This window comes from Nyctereutes procyonoides, unplaced genomic scaffold (genome assembly GCF_905146905.1).
Source record: "Nyctereutes procyonoides isolate TBG_1078 unplaced genomic scaffold, NYPRO_anot_genome, whole genome shotgun sequence".
Lineage (NCBI taxonomy): Eukaryota > Metazoa > Chordata > Mammalia > Carnivora > Canidae > Nyctereutes > Nyctereutes procyonoides.
The window spans coordinates 47,103,060-47,118,509 of record NW_026575133.1 but is presented as its reverse complement, the minus strand read 5'-3'; the positions used below and the strand labels follow the sequence as shown (position 1 = coordinate 47,118,509).

Here is a 15,450-nt window from a genome sequence, read left to right as displayed (position 1 = left end):
ACTCCCAAATTATCCTCTAGTCACCTTTCTAGACATCTAACTTATGGGAGTATATGTCTATTCTTATATATCAATGGAATAAATTCTTTCAATTAAAAAAGGTCTGGGTCTCAAAAAGATTTAATATATACATAAAAATAGAAATTTAGCTCCTCTATGCATTATAAAGTTATGTAAGCCACTCTCATTTATCTCTGGATAGATTCTTTCTTTGCATTCAGGAAGATGACATTTAGGCAGGAACTATAATGTGCAAACATCATCACAAGTTCACTGGCATTAATTCACAGGCCAACTGGAAATGAGAACATGAACATGTCCGAGTGAACGCTTGGTGAAGGACGCTGGAGGAAGCAGGTGCACACTGATGGAATGGGCTAGTGGATCATGCCCGAGGATAAAGGACTTAACATACCAGAAGCAGGTACAAATATACAGTAACTGGGAAAATGAAATAATGCCTGAGAAAACAATAAAAAGAGCTAAGAAAACATTACAGAAGAAACACAGAGCATTCAACAAACCAACAGGAAAAATATTCCTTAACTCGATACAGGAATTGCATTCATTTGTAATGTTGACTTCAAAAGGCCAATACTTTCATTTTCTCTTCTCTTTCTTTGCTCTTTCTCCCCATATAAATATTCATTTGCACATGTACACATTATTTATACATTTGAACTATACCTCTAGATCATCCATGCAAAGAGATGGAATCCTAAGTGGCTAAAGGGAATGTTTGATATTACTGTGCTGAGCCCCATCCAGCTAAAGGCAGAAACATCCCACTTATTGCAGACAGAAATGAGACAAACCACACAGCACGAGGGATGTGCCCAGTGTCGAAGTGGCGATTTCATACCTTAATGTACGACTGGACAGAGTGGTCCAGCTGCTCCTCATGGCATTTGGCCACAATGTCGGTCAGAACCCTGGAAAAACAAAACTGTTCAGTGGCTTTTCTGGAAAAGACAGGAAAATATGACTGGGCTTGGCACTAGAGTGTTTTGTAAACTGGGTATTTAACAGGCACTGAATGAATGCGTGAACCAGTTTCAGATTTCCCCCTCTGATCCCCCAATATCCGTATTAACACTAAGATATAAGTATCTCATGGCTGCAACATCACACTGAAGACTTTTATGGCTTGTGTGTTGGCTGATACTGTCTTCTTAGAAAAAGAATCATTTTTAGTATCTGATTAAAATGTAGGACCTTTAACCTCCAATTATTATAGCCCATTTAAAGAGGGCTCCCTCTGGGTGGCTTTGTTGGTTGGTTAAGTGTCTGCCTTTGGCTCAGATCATGATCCCAGGGTCCTGGGATGGAGCCTCACCTTGGGATCCCAGCTCCTCAGGCAGTCTGCTTCTCTCCCTCTGCCCCTCCCCCGATTGTATTCTCTCTCTCTCTCTCTCTCTCTCTCTCATAAAAAAATCCTTAAAAAAGAATAAAGAGGGTTTCTCTTCTAACAAAGAGGCACTACATATGCTGTTGTAAAAAGCTATTAGATTAAGATTCAGTTTTGTTTTTTATTTCCCTCCTTAGCTCGTGAAGTGTTTCTAGTAGCAGCGGTGGTACTGCTTTCACATTAGTACTGCCAGTTGCTCAATGGCTGTAGTGTTTTGGAATGTCTTGGAATTTTAGCAGATCTATCTGCTGAAATATTTAACAGTCTTGTTCACAAAAACCTATATGTTCATGCTGAAAAGAGTCTCAGTTGAAGCTACAGTTGGAGACTTCTAACCCAGGTCCAGAACTGGCTGATGTGGAACTGTTAGACACACTTCAATTGTCCCAGAGCTTCAGGGTGCTACTTTAAAAATGAGGCTGAAGACCCACATTCTGAAAGAGGTTAATAATATACCTGAGAGTTAGGAAAGTTCTGGACATACTTCAATGTGAAGAGTAATTTTTCCGCAGAATTGCATGACTAATATTTTTTTTAAATTAACATTAAACATATATGATGCTTTAATGGATTTAAAACAGTATCTCCAATAGAGAGGAAATTAGGATCGTCAAAATTACTAGACAGACTAGAAATGTTGGAAAAATGTAGTACAGATAAATTTAAAGCAGGAGCAGTTAGAGAAAAAATTTTAAAAATCTAGTGGGAATGTGAAACTGTACAGCCACCCTGGAAAACAATTCAGCGTTTTCTTAAAAACTGCAGGTGCAACTATCATTAAGACCTAGCAGCTGCACCAGACATTTTTCTCAGAGAAATAAAAACTTATGTTCACCCAAAATCTACCTGAACTGGAAAAACCCAGATGTCCTTCCTATCTATCTATCCAGAATTTTAACAGATTAGTAGTTACCAGGGCTAAGGGGTGGGGACTGGGGATGTGAGGGAAGTAATTTTGTGTAATAAATGACAACATGAGGGATCCCCCTGGTGATGGGAATGTTCCGTATTCTGTTTCTCAATGTCAATATCCCAGTAGTGATACAGTGCTAGTTTTGCATGATGTGGCATTGGTAAACTAGGTAAAGGGGACATGGGATCTCTCCACATTATTTCTCACAAGTGCCTGTCAATCTATGATTCCCTCAAAATAAAAAGCTTAATTAAGAAACAAAATAAAAAGTGAAAAAAAGGGTCTAAAACTTTACCCCAATGATAACAGATTTGAAGGCAAGAACTCAAGAGTGAGAAATACTTCAAATTTGAGACGTGTTCACGTGAAACACAAGCGGGCACAAGAAGGTGGCTGTTCAGTTATAATCACAGTTTTGTGCAAACACAGACTAGAAGAGCTCTTCTCCTAAGACCACGGGAGAGATACCTGGTCACAGTTGTAGTTATTTCATCTTCTTCATTCTGGACCAGCACCTTGAAGAGCTGATTCAAGATGATAGGCAGAAAACTCATGATTGCGTGAATCTTTTCCACATTCAATAGGTTCTGTAGTATATTGGTGGGAGAAAAAGGACACTGGTTAAATTTAAAGCACCTTCTGCTGATGTGTTTCTGAACTCAAGTAAGTGGGGTGTCTGGGTGGTGCAGTGGTTGAGCATCTGCCTTTGGCTCAGGGCATGATCCCGGCGTCCTGGGATCGAGTCCCTCATGAAGCTCCTTGCATGGAGCCTGATTCTCCCTCTGTCTATGTCTCTGCTTCTCTCTGTGTCTCTAATGATTAAATAAATAAAATCTTAAAAAAAAGGAAAAGTACGAATAAGCTAGCTCACCTTCATCTGGCTTTATTCTTCACTGCACTCAGCAGGCACGTAGGCATGGGGGTGATGTTGCAAGGATACTGTACACAATTATCTAATTGAAAATCAACTGATTCTGATTTTCAATCATTTTATTTTGGAAAAAAAATCTGACATTTGCTTGTTTTGTAATCAACAGGCAGAGACTATCAAAGAATTGAGAAATAACCATTTATTCTCTGAATTGATAAGGTATTTAAAAATCTTCCATGATGGCCCTATCTTAGTTTGCTACTCATTGGAAACTGGAAAGGACCGTTTTACCTGTTTCTTTACCCTGGAGACCCAGAGAGTATTTGCACGTCACCTTACCTTACAAGACCGGATGAAGTTCGAGGTAGGTGACTGAGACATATCTTTCTCTCTTTTTTGGCACTGTCGGAAAAATGCGTTCACATGGGGATCCTGAAAGAGCAAGGAAAGTGTTTATTTCTGGTGACACAAAAACTGTATAACAATTACGGTGATGGAGGGTGAGTATTTCTGGAGGACAGATGCCTCAATGAGACGAGCAGATGCTTTATCAAGGAGTCAGAGTGACGGCTTTCATTTTCACTGGACATTTTGAAAGTTCACTGAAAGCTCCACCTGGACCACAAACCTTGCTCTTTCTTTTTTTCCTTTCTTATAGATAGATGTGTTTTCCTTCTCGGCCACATGGCAGTGGCTGGAGAAGCACTTCCACTGGCTCTGTCCCCTCCCTCCCCTTTTAAAAATTGCCTTCTTTCATCTTCCTGTTTCTTTCTACACACTTCTATGTATTTTTCTTACATATTTCTTAACTCACATGAGAAGGTACTCTTATTATGCACAAGGATATTTTTAGACTTAAAATGCCCAAGCTAGTAAAAAATTAGGAAGTTCACACTAATCTAATGAGATAAAACTGATTTGTACCCTTTGTAATGGGCTGCATTGTGTCCCTTCACAATCCATATGTTGAAGTCTTAATTTCCACCCTGGTACCTCAGAATATAACCATATTTAGAGATAAGGTCTCTAGACCTTATCTAGACCTTATCTAGACCTTATCTAAGGAGATAGTTATGTTAAAATGAAGCAGTTAGAGTGGACCAAGTCCAATATGATTGATGTCTCTATAAAAGACGAAATTTAGGGGCACCTGGGTGGCTTACTGCTACTATTAAACACCTGACTCTTGATTGATCTCAGGGTCATGACTTCAAGACCCATGTTGGGTTCCACATGTGTGGAGCCTACTTATAAAAAAAAATAGAGGAGGAAATCTGGACACAGAGATAAACACCAGACATGTACTGGTATAGAGGAAAGGACCATGAAAGGGCCCAGCAAGAAGATGGCTACCTACATGCCAAGTAGGGAGGCCTGAGAAGAAACCAACCCTGCCAACACATTGACACCTTGATACTGGTCTTCTGGACTCCAGGACGGTGAGAACATAGATTTCTGTTGTGTAAGCTGCCCAGCCTATGGTATTCTGTTATGGCAGCCTGAGCAAATGAATATTCCCTTTAATGCTATTTCCTGAAGAGGGTGGCCCCTTAGAAATTCTCTTGAGCTGAGGGACAGAGTTATATAGTCAGAAAGTGAGACACGGAATTTTAGTTAAGACACCCATACTGGATATTTCTCTGGAATTTGTTGATTCTAGAAGGACATCTGTGATTTGGGTTTCCCTCAGATCCAGGGTATGTGTGAGCATACGTGTGTATGTGTTATATTTTCAGTTTCATTTCATTTATTCAACTATTTGACAATTAGTCATTGAAAGCTGACTATGTGCTAGGCCCTTGGCAGCCAGGGAGGACAGAGTGAAGGCCCAGGAAAACCCAGTCCCTTCCTCTGCAGTCCTTCCATTATGTCAGGGAGACCGGCACCATACTGCAACGTCAACACACACCTACTTGATCACAGTTACATAGGTGCATCACAGGAAAGCAGGGTGCCATGTGGGTGTATGACAAGACGACACATGTCTGAAGGGTCAGGGAAGAGGACAGGCTTCTTTGAGAAAGTGAGCCAAGGTCTGAAGGATGGGTGGGAGCTGTCCAGGCCAAGGCAGGGAGGGGAGGAAGGGAGGGAAAGATTGCCTTCCTCATGAGGAGGGCTGAGTGTCAGAAGTAGAAGCTAAGCAGATGGAAGATGCAGTGCAAGAGAGGGCCTGGGCACTTGGTCCATGAGGTAAATACTGATGAAAGAGGAATATGTCCCGCCTTGGCAATGAGTATGTGGGCGGTGGCAGTGGATGCAGAAAAAGGTGAGTGATGGTGAGTCAGAGAGACATCTGGCTTGTTGAGAGGAAAGCCGTTGGAAGTGTGAGAAAGACAGGTTGGTATATAAGGGCAGGACTAGGTGGGGAAGGACCATTTTGTGGGACTTGTGGAGTTTGCGCAGAGGACTGAGGAAGGGAGTTAAATTTCCCTTGAGGCACCAGAGGTTACAGGGAGAAATTCAGATGCAATATGTGTGTAATACCTGGATGATTTCATTTCTCTTAGCAAGCATTTAAGAAAGGGGAAATACATAGTTTGTGTACTTAATGATTTGCTTTGTACTTTACAATTGGTACCACAGAAGTCCTCACACTCTGGTAAGAGAAGCTGTCTTGCAGTGGAAGGGGTGCATCTGTGGTAATTTAGCAATGACGGGAATTAGGTTTGTATAGCATTTTGCAGTTCCTGACATGTTTTCACACGTGGTTTCTCATTTTGATCCTTCCTACAACCTTAGGCAGATATTATCGCCATCATTTTCCTGATGACAAAATAAGAACTGCAGGGGTGAGGTGACTTGTACAGGATCACCCAGGAAGAAGCTGGCCAAGGAGGGTCTCCAGTAGTTCTGCTGATCTCATGGCCTGCCCATTAGGAGCACCTGGTAGGCACTGGAAATCAGACTTAGTTTTGAGGTAAAGATCCAAAGTCTTTCACTTTGACCTTTCCCCATTTTTAAAAAAATATTTTATTTATTTATTCATGAGATATAGAGATAGATAGAGATAGAGAGAGAGATAGAGATAAAGATATATATAGAGAGGCAGAGATACAGGCAGAGGGAGAAGCAGGCTCCATGCAGGGAGCCTGATGTGGGACTCGATCCCAGGTTTCCAGGAGCACGCCCTGGGCCAAAGGCAGACGCTAAACCGCTGAGCCACTCAGGGATCCCACCTTTCCCCATTTTTAACACTTGGGTGTTTTCAGTGAAAGAAAACCATATTTCAAGGGTGGGAGCATCATCCTGATACGTACATGTCTGGTATTCTAGTCCACAGTTGTAAGGGCACCTGGGCTGAAGGGCTGGGGCATTCTCTCTCCTGGGAGAGGCATAAAGTTATGCTGCCAACATTTCTTCCTTTGCAGTTCTAAATCACCTGCTCCTCTGACAACTTGGGAAATGGTGAGTCCCCTCCCCTAAATACAGGAGCCCCCTTAGGATTCTATGGGTTCAAACAGATGCTGAGATTTTTTCAGGACAGCGCACTCACCTGAGTATTTACTGTGGACACCACAAATGTCGATACTTTGAAGAGTGGCTTGCCACCGTCAACCCACTTAATGTCACTCCCACCATGCTGTAAAAAAGAGTGTGTTACTGTCACTGTGGCAATTGAAGAAAAGAAAAGAAACAGGTTATTTAGCTTATGTTAATTGGCCGTCCCGATCCATTTAACTTACAGGACTCTACTCTACAAAATAAAAGATGCAAAAAGAATTAGCAGTACCGGTGAGGGAGACCAATGTGGTATCAGGGGGCCATTCTAATGGATCATTTCTACCAGCCATGAATGAAACAAGACACTGAAAATATTGTTGGTACATGACTCATCACTACAATGGATGCATACACTACAGTCCTTGGGTTAATTTAAATAGCAGAAAGAAGATAACCTCATGCCATTTAGCTCATGTATTTTTTTCTCTTAAATTATACATCACTCAGTACCTTTCCACTTGCAGAATCTTGAAAGCTTAAATAATTAGGAGGCAGGCCTGTTGCTACTGGGATATTGTATTCTTGAGAAGCTATCTGATCATGTTTCATCAGGGGAAGCCAAGCATATCCCACTGTGCAAAGGAAGAACAAAGAGAAACCTTCTGAGTGCAAAGCGCCGTGGTGAGGAGTAAAAACAAAGTTATTTGTCATTTATGAATAGAAAACCTCACTAAAAAAATTTAATACATCAGAGCTTTAAAAGTCCTCTCCAGTTCAAGACACATAGATGACATGTAAAACTGTACCAAATCACATCCTGTCAGTACCTGATGTTTCCAGCATCTCCTTTTTCTTGGCATTAGCCTTGGCATTTATGTCACAAGTGACATGGTAAAAAGAAAACAAAATATGGTGTTTCTCATGGAGCTGTGTCGGTAGTTCAATTTTCACCTGCAATGAAAGAGATCATAGCTGGACTGGGATGAAATTCATTTGCCCCAGGTCAGGGTGAGACAAAGCATAGGCACCTTCACCTTTATTTTATTTTATTTTATTTTATTTTATTTTATTTTATTTTATTTTATTTATTTATTTATTTATTTATTTATTTATTTATTTATTTATTTATGATAGTCACAGAGGGAGAGAGAGAGAGAGAGAGAGAGGGAGAGAGAGAGGCAGAGACACAGGCAGAGGGAGAAGCAGGCTCCATGCACCGGGAGCCCGACGTGGGATTCGATCCCGGGTCTCCAGGATCGCTCCCTGGGCCAAAGGCAGGTGCTAAACCACTGCGCCACCCAGGGATCCCCACCTTCACCTTTAAAAAAAATCTTTCACTGAAACTAAGGTCCACGTTTCATAGTTAGTGTAAGAAGTACCGACTTAACTCTCAATGGATATCCATCCTGCTAGCAGTCATGTGTTAAGGGCCTGATATTTTTACTTCTTTATTGTGGTGGGTGTTGATAATTTAGAAGGCCTAGCATTTGTCATTTGGTAACGATGCTAGTAAAGAATGGATTAAACTCACTCACACACTCACACATACACAGAGGCTCACCATAAGGTGTCAAAAAGACATAGATCAAGGAACCTATCATCAGAGAACATCCATTGAGTGAACTGAGTCCCTGTCTCATGCAGTGTGTGCATGGACCAGAGTATGAGCATCGCTTGTGAGCTCATTAGAAATGCACAATCTTAGACACTACCCCAGACACATGGAATCAGAATCTGCATTTTTAATAAGATCCCCAGGCGATTCATAGACACAGTGGTGAGAAACATAGCAGTAGGAAATGATGTAACTTAAGCATGGAATCTATTTCTTCTTAAAAATAACAAAAAAATACATGATATGTGTTATTGTGGTAACCAAGTAATGAGCTGTTTTGTGAAGATGTCATGCTGTAGCTACATAAGGAATGTTTCCTAATAAGTATAAAACATAAAGTTGATATATGTTAAAAATATGCTTAATGAGGAGCATACTGCATATTCTTAAAAAGAAATGTTTTGACACCTTCTGTATTTCATAGTGCTTTTCAGTTTCCAAACATCTGCCACATACGTTGTGAAATAGGATGATACGGAGGTGGGAATCGAGTCGAGAGATGTTATAGGGCTTTGACTCACTGACAGTTTATGGTCTAGTCAGTTTAGTAGGATCTTCCAGGATGGGGAACCATGTCATTTGATAACTACTTCACACTAGAATCCCAGGATCTCATCATATAAGCTGCATTCAACGCAATATCAGCAGCTTGGTAATTTCCAGAATGGTCAAGCAATAAGGTGTTAGAGAACCATGCAGATTATCTGCCAGTTTATTTATTAGACTCTTTGTGCACCTACCTATCTAGCTAATGTATTTGCACTTTTTAAAAAAATATTTATTTATTTATTTATTTATTTATTTATTTATTTATTTATTTATTTATTTATGATAGACAGAGAGAGAGAGAGAGAGAGAGAGAGGCAGAGACACAGGCAGAGGGAGAAGCAGGCTCCATGCCGGGAGCCCGATGTGGGACTCGATCCCGGGACTCCAGGATCACGCCCTGGCCAAAGGCAGGCGCTAAACTGCTGAGCCACCCAGGGATCCCCTGTATTTGCACTTTGTTCGGGAAAGGACTCATTACATTGATTTTCCAAATGTTCTCCCTGAAAGAGCAGAATCACCATCTTTTAGAAACTTGTTCTAACAAGTATCATGCAAATTTTCAGGCCCTGTTTCAGACATTTGGGATCCACAAATCTGGGGGGATTACAGTAATCTGATGTAACAAGGCTTCAAGGTGATTCTGGTGAATGGTAAAATCTGAGAACTTCTGAACTAGAATGGTTTACAAGCTTACACATTCTTTATATACCAGTATGCAAACTTGGTAACAAAGGCCAATGTACATTTAAGGACGTACAATAATTAGCCATGTACCAGAAGGAATTTTTTTCTTTTTTTTAGCTAACATAAAGAGCATATGGGAATGCAATAAGTTCTCAAGAATTCCAGTTAACTATTAATGCCAACATCCTTCACCTTAAATACTGCAAATATTCACATTATAACAGAGCCTTGGAAGAATTTGTATCAATTTTTGCAATTAATGCAACCTCAGTTTTGAGTCTGCACTGCAGAGTTCACTGGGCTGTCATTACACACATGTTCTCCTATAGAAAACTCCATGGCTTTTATAAGAATTCCGGGAAGCACATGTGAGCAACAGAGATTAACAGTCAGAATTAACAGTGAGAACATAATTTTTTTTAGAAAAAAAAAATCTTGTATGTCTACAACAGATGCATATTTCAGAGGGGTTTTTCCAAGGGGTCAACCAATACAATAAATATTCTATAACATGGTGATAGCCCTTTACCTTATTTTTTTTTTTTTTACCTTCTGTCCTGAATTTATAGGGAACAAAGCTTAAGAGCATTAAGTGGATGTGGAGGAGGGAGATAAGGTTAAAGGAGGTCTGTGGTTTCACTGAAGTTCCTTCCTTTAGTTTCAAAATGATTGATGTGGAATAAGGTGTGGTAGGCAGACTAATAGCCTGCCCCCAAATGGTGTCCTCCGGGCCCCAATATCCAGAATCTGTGAACAGGGTAAAAGGGATTTGCAAAAGTGATGAAAACAAGGATTTTATTTTATTTTATTTTATTTTTTTAATTTTTATTTATTTATGATAGTCACACAGAGAGAGAGAGAGAGGCAGAGACACAGGCAGAGGGAGAAGCAGGCTCCATGCACCGGGAGCCTGACGTGGGATTCGATCCCGGGTCTCCAGGATCGCGCCCTGGGCCAAAGGCAGGCGCCAAACCGCTGCGCCACCCAGGGATCCCGAAAACAAGGATTTTAACATGGGAAGATTACACTGGATTACTCTGGGAGACCGACGGAACCACAAAGTCCTTATTGGAGGGAAGTCAGAGTCAGAGAACGGAAGTGGAAGTGAGAGTGAGGAAACTTCTGGAAGAGGGTCACAAGCCAAGGCCTGCGGAAGCCTCTAGAAGCTAGAAAAGGTGAGGCAAGGAATCTCCCCTAAAGCTTCCGGAAGAAATGCAGACCTGCTGACACCTTGATTTAAGCTCTGTGGGACCCATTTCAGAGTTATGATTTCCAGAACTATGAGATAATGGACGTGAGTTTTTCTAAGTCACCAAATTTGGCGATTTACTGTAGTAGCAATAGGAAACCTCATAAAAAGATGGGATATTTTTAATCCCAGATACCACATCAGCAGGTTGCATTAGTTTAGATCTTTGCTTTGTGGTCAGAAATTAAATTTAATCCCTAAAGCTTGTTTGTCTGAATCTCTTTTTAATACCAGCTGACACATACAGAGAAATTTACCATTGGCCCAATTGGTTTTTTCATGTCTTAGAGCAGAATGGTGAAGCTTCAGCCCCGAGTCATGTGGCCTAGTTTAAGTTCTGATGATTATTTTTTTTTAAGATTTTATTTATTTATTCATGAGAGATAGAAAGAGAGAGAGAGAGAGAGAGAGAGAGAGAGAGAGAGGAGGGACACAGGCAGAGGGAGAAGCAGGCTGCACACAGGAAGCCTGACATGGGACTTGATCCCAGGTCCCAGGATCATGCCCTGGACTGAAGGTGGTGCTAAACCACTGAGCCTCCCGGGCTGCCCCTGATGATCACTTCTTACTGCTGTGCCCTTGGCAAAGTTACTTCTCTGAGTCCCATTTCCTTACTCATAAGATAGGAAGGTGTGAAGGTCAATTTTATGTCAGTTTGATTAGACTGCAGAATGCCCAAATAGCTGGTTAAACTTTATTTCTGGGTGTGCCTGTGAGGATGCTTCTGAAGAGATTAGCATTAGAATTTGAGGGCTGAGTAAAGCAGATGGCCTTCACCAGTGTGGGTGCTCATCATCCAATCTGATGAAGGTCTGAATGGAACAAAAAGGCAGGAGGTTGAATTCTCTCTCTGCCTGACTACTTGAACTAGAACATTGATCTTCCCTGTCTGCCTTTGGCACCCTTTTTCTCAGACCTTCACACCTGAACTGAAATCTCTATCACAGCCTAGCTGGCTCTCAGGCCTTTGAACAATACCACCAGCTTTCAGGATTACAGATGGAAGATCATGAGACTTCTTGTTTCCATAACGATGTGAGCCTATACCTTATAATAAGTCTACCGGTCTATACATATATATATATATATCTCCCCTATTGGCTCTGTTTCTCTGGAGAACCCTGTAGGGATTGAGATGATGCATATATGGAGTACAACATGGTGCCTGGCCCATAATAAGAGAGTCTCAGGAGTTGGACAGGGCAGGTCTTGCTGTACGTCACATTTAGAGATGACAGTATCCAAGATCACTCAAGTTCAAGTAGGTCATAAGAATTAGTGTTGGCTCATATTCTATCTATTGCTAAGTTCTTTCCATTATGACATGAAATGCAGCTATTGATTGGTTAGGCTGTCCAACACAATCTTTATTATATTGATTAATGAAATAAAAGAAAAAATTATTCTCCCTTGAAAAGAATGATACCATAAAAACATATTTTTGAAGGGCAATCCTATGCTGAAACGTCCGGATTTGCAACCTAACCCCTGGAGCAACTGTCAATAAATACAGTTTCTTAATCTCACTTAAGTAAGCATCAGCCAAGGCATGCCCTCAGTCTGAGATGTGGTCTAGAGAGAATGCTTATCTTTGTGCATTACCTGACCCATCTCTTTTAGGAGCTGCTGGGAGCAGGGGAGGTGTGGCCCTTACCTCATCGGAGAAATCCGGATTCTGGGAATGATGCAGAACTGCAGTGTGGGCAGCTGAGGTGAAGAGAGGCCCTCCAGGTTTTCCATAAATACACTGTTTAAAAAGTTATGAGTTGAATGATTAGGAGTGTCTGAAATTAACTCTGAGCACACACAAAAAAGTCACAACTCCTCAGTTACCAACCCTGGAACAAAGATGAATTTAGTGATAACTTGCCAGGCTTAGCTGATATCTAATTCACCTTGAATTTCTCTCACCTGCTGCCCTGTACTTACTATATCAGGGCACTATGGAAGAAAATATGAAGGCTTCAATTCATCGTGTAGCTATTACATCAACCTGAATTAGTTCATTACCTAACTTTTGATTACCAGGAGATAAGAGCTAAATTGTTCAATTCAGATTCCTGTAAGGTGGCCTCTGGAAGAGGTCCATGGCATTCAAGGCAATCAGTCCTGGGTGACCACGGGGTTTGGTTCGACCCCAACCCCTGACATGCCTGCTCCCAACCAAAAACGCTGTGCTGGAAGGATAAGGCTGATTCCAGGCTCCACCACATTGCACTGCTATTCTATCCCAGCCCCTAATCAAGCCAGGGGATGTCATATGGCACTTCCTAGGCATGCAGCTTCAAAATTCCCTTAGCCCAAGGCTCAGGCTCCCTCTTCTGGAATCTGCTGTATTTCTGTATGAGCCTTTAGAATGCAATGAGACAGGAGACTCATACGCCTGCTATTATTCCTCTTTTCTAGAATTTTCCCCATAAACACTGCACTAGCAGGCCTGTTGTGCTTGCTGTCTGGTCATTGCCTTTGTTTGCTTGAAAATTCCATTTTGCTCTAATTTTTGTCTCCTGATGCTGACTAATGTTACCGTGGAACTTGGAACCTGTGGATACTGACAGTGGCTCAAGACTATTTTAAAGAACTCTTTCTCCCCTGCATGATTCATTCAGTCACTCAAATTGACTCTGAATAATTCTATGAACCTTGTTGGTACAAATGGTACCTGACAGAGAGCTTTAAGAGATTATCTCAGATAATCGTGGGGGTCAGTATGAGATTAGCTTTGTCCTTTACTATTTCACCCCGCTGATTCATTGAAACTGGGAAGATCTGGCCATAGGCACACTCAAAATAATTTTCCTCTCTTTTTAAGGGTTACTCTATGTTATTTGAAGTCCCTAAAATAAAAATAGTATATATCAAAGGTGAACTCCGAAAAATGACATCCAGTTGCAGTTTTGTAGGTTGAAAAGTAGTTCATACAAATCTTGTAGTCTTCTGGATTTTATTTATTTATTTATTTATTTATTTATTTATTTATTTATTTATTTATTTATTTATTTTAAAGACTTTATTCATAGAGACACACACACACATACACAGACACACACACAGAAAGAGAGGCAGAGATACAGGCAGAGAGAGAAGCAGGCACCATGCAGAGAGCCTGACATGGGACTCGATCCAGGGTCTCCAGGATCATGTTCTGGGCTGCAGGCGGTGCTAAACCGCTGTGCCACTGGGGCTGCCCATCTTCCGGATTTTATTAAATCATGTCATCAACAACAGGGACCGACTTCCAGAGCCATTTCCCAGCTCCTCAGGCAATGGGCCACATGCCCTTTCCATGGACGTGAACACCCTAGGGGCCTGCTGCACTAGCTATTGGGTCAGCATGGGCCATTGGACCAGTATGCAGCAGTCCTTCTGCACAGGTCACATGAGGTCCAGCTGGGATGTGGCATTTTAAATCAACATGCTGAATTGAGAGGCGGGCTAATCTTTGAAGAGGGTAGAGTCTTCCAGAGGGGGATCTTTGCATTTATTTCATGCTAGAGTGGTTTCCTTTTTTCCAAATCATGAAAAGCTAGGCAGAGCTATGAGACTGACATTTCTAATAGATTCAGTTAATGATGGCCATTAAATCAGGTACGTTTTAAGAAATCTAACACAAATGAATTGAATCGCTCCTCCTTCAATCACACTCATATAAAAAGCTCCATGGTGGTGAGGAGAACCTATGCACCTGCCAATCCCCCTGGATTGCTGTGTCCCCTTGTGGACTTGGCTCACCTTCACGGGCTTGGCACCTTCTTCATCAGAATTTTTGAATTCAATGCACACAGTTATATTTCGAGCCTGAAATTACAGAGAGGGAAAATGGAAATCGTAATTTCCCGTTAAATAACACCAAAAAAACCAATCCGAGTGCCCAAAATAAGTAGCTTCTAATTAAATCTGAAAAATGTAGAATACCCGGCACTTTCTTGTGACATTATCCATAGTGCTCAGAAATAGCAGGAGGATTTGGAGATATTATTTAAAAAGGAAGAAAAAAAAACTTGTATCAAAAGGAAGCAGATATGCTATTTTCAGAGTATCTTAAGAAACAAAAAAAAAGAGGTCTAGAACAAAATAATTCAGGGCTGATTTTAGAAAGGATTATTAATATGTTATAAAACTGTGCATCCTTAAACACTTTTAAGATGAAACTCATCACTGTCCCTCATTAGGCACTTTCTGCAAATGGATTCTTATTCCAAAGTGTTGACCTATGATAATTTGTGTTTGAACTCTCAAGAGTCTGTCTTAATATGATTTCAATAGGGTGCAGAGACAGCACAACATCTCAGAAACATACCATACCTTGTTGAAACATTTCTGGCTATCATACTTGAGGTGCTTGGGGTAAATGTAAATCTGATTTTTGTATACTCTGTAAGGACGGCAATACTTTGTTGAGTCGTAAACAAATTCTTCAACCTCCACTGTGGGTTCTGGTTGAGCCGTCACATCGAAAGGCTTGACAGGGATAAAGGACGATGTTACACAGTCTTTAAAAATCAGAAAATAAGAGTTTGTCATTTAATGTGATTGTTTAAAGTGAACAAGACTTAACAAATTTTAAAATGAATCCACTCAAAGTTGAAAGTCTATACTTGTAAAGGAATTTATGTTAAATTATGCTAGCAGGAAAAATTTGTAGGAGGTACAGATGACAGATACTCAGCCATTTAGTATCAAAATTGATGTCTCAAAGAATTGGTAAATATTTGGAGGG

The 15,450-nt window shown here is 40.9% G+C and overlaps 1 protein-coding gene across 4 annotated transcripts in view; it reads right to left on the bottom strand.

Annotated features, from left to right (window-relative positions):
- The window catches only part of DOCK10 (dedicator of cytokinesis 10), a 200,373-nt gene that overhangs the window by 62,396 nt on the left and 122,527 nt on the right, over nucleotides 1-15,450 (bottom strand). For all 4 annotated transcript variants that reach the window (XM_055300086.1, XM_055300087.1, XM_055300088.1 and 1 more), the window contains exons 17-25: nucleotides 15,036-15,223; nucleotides 14,463-14,528; nucleotides 12,385-12,477; nucleotides 7,461-7,584; nucleotides 7,144-7,265; nucleotides 6,686-6,772; nucleotides 3,532-3,624; nucleotides 2,790-2,908; nucleotides 863-932 (exon numbers count right to left, since the gene is read on the bottom strand). In XM_055300086.1, the coding sequence (XP_055156061.1) occupies nucleotides 863-932; nucleotides 2,790-2,908; nucleotides 3,532-3,624; nucleotides 6,686-6,772; nucleotides 7,144-7,265; nucleotides 7,461-7,584; nucleotides 12,385-12,477; nucleotides 14,463-14,528; nucleotides 15,036-15,223 (962 nt within the window). The remainder of the gene's footprint in view (nucleotides 1-862; nucleotides 933-2,789; nucleotides 2,909-3,531; nucleotides 3,625-6,685; nucleotides 6,773-7,143; nucleotides 7,266-7,460; nucleotides 7,585-12,384; nucleotides 12,478-14,462; nucleotides 14,529-15,035; nucleotides 15,224-15,450) is intronic.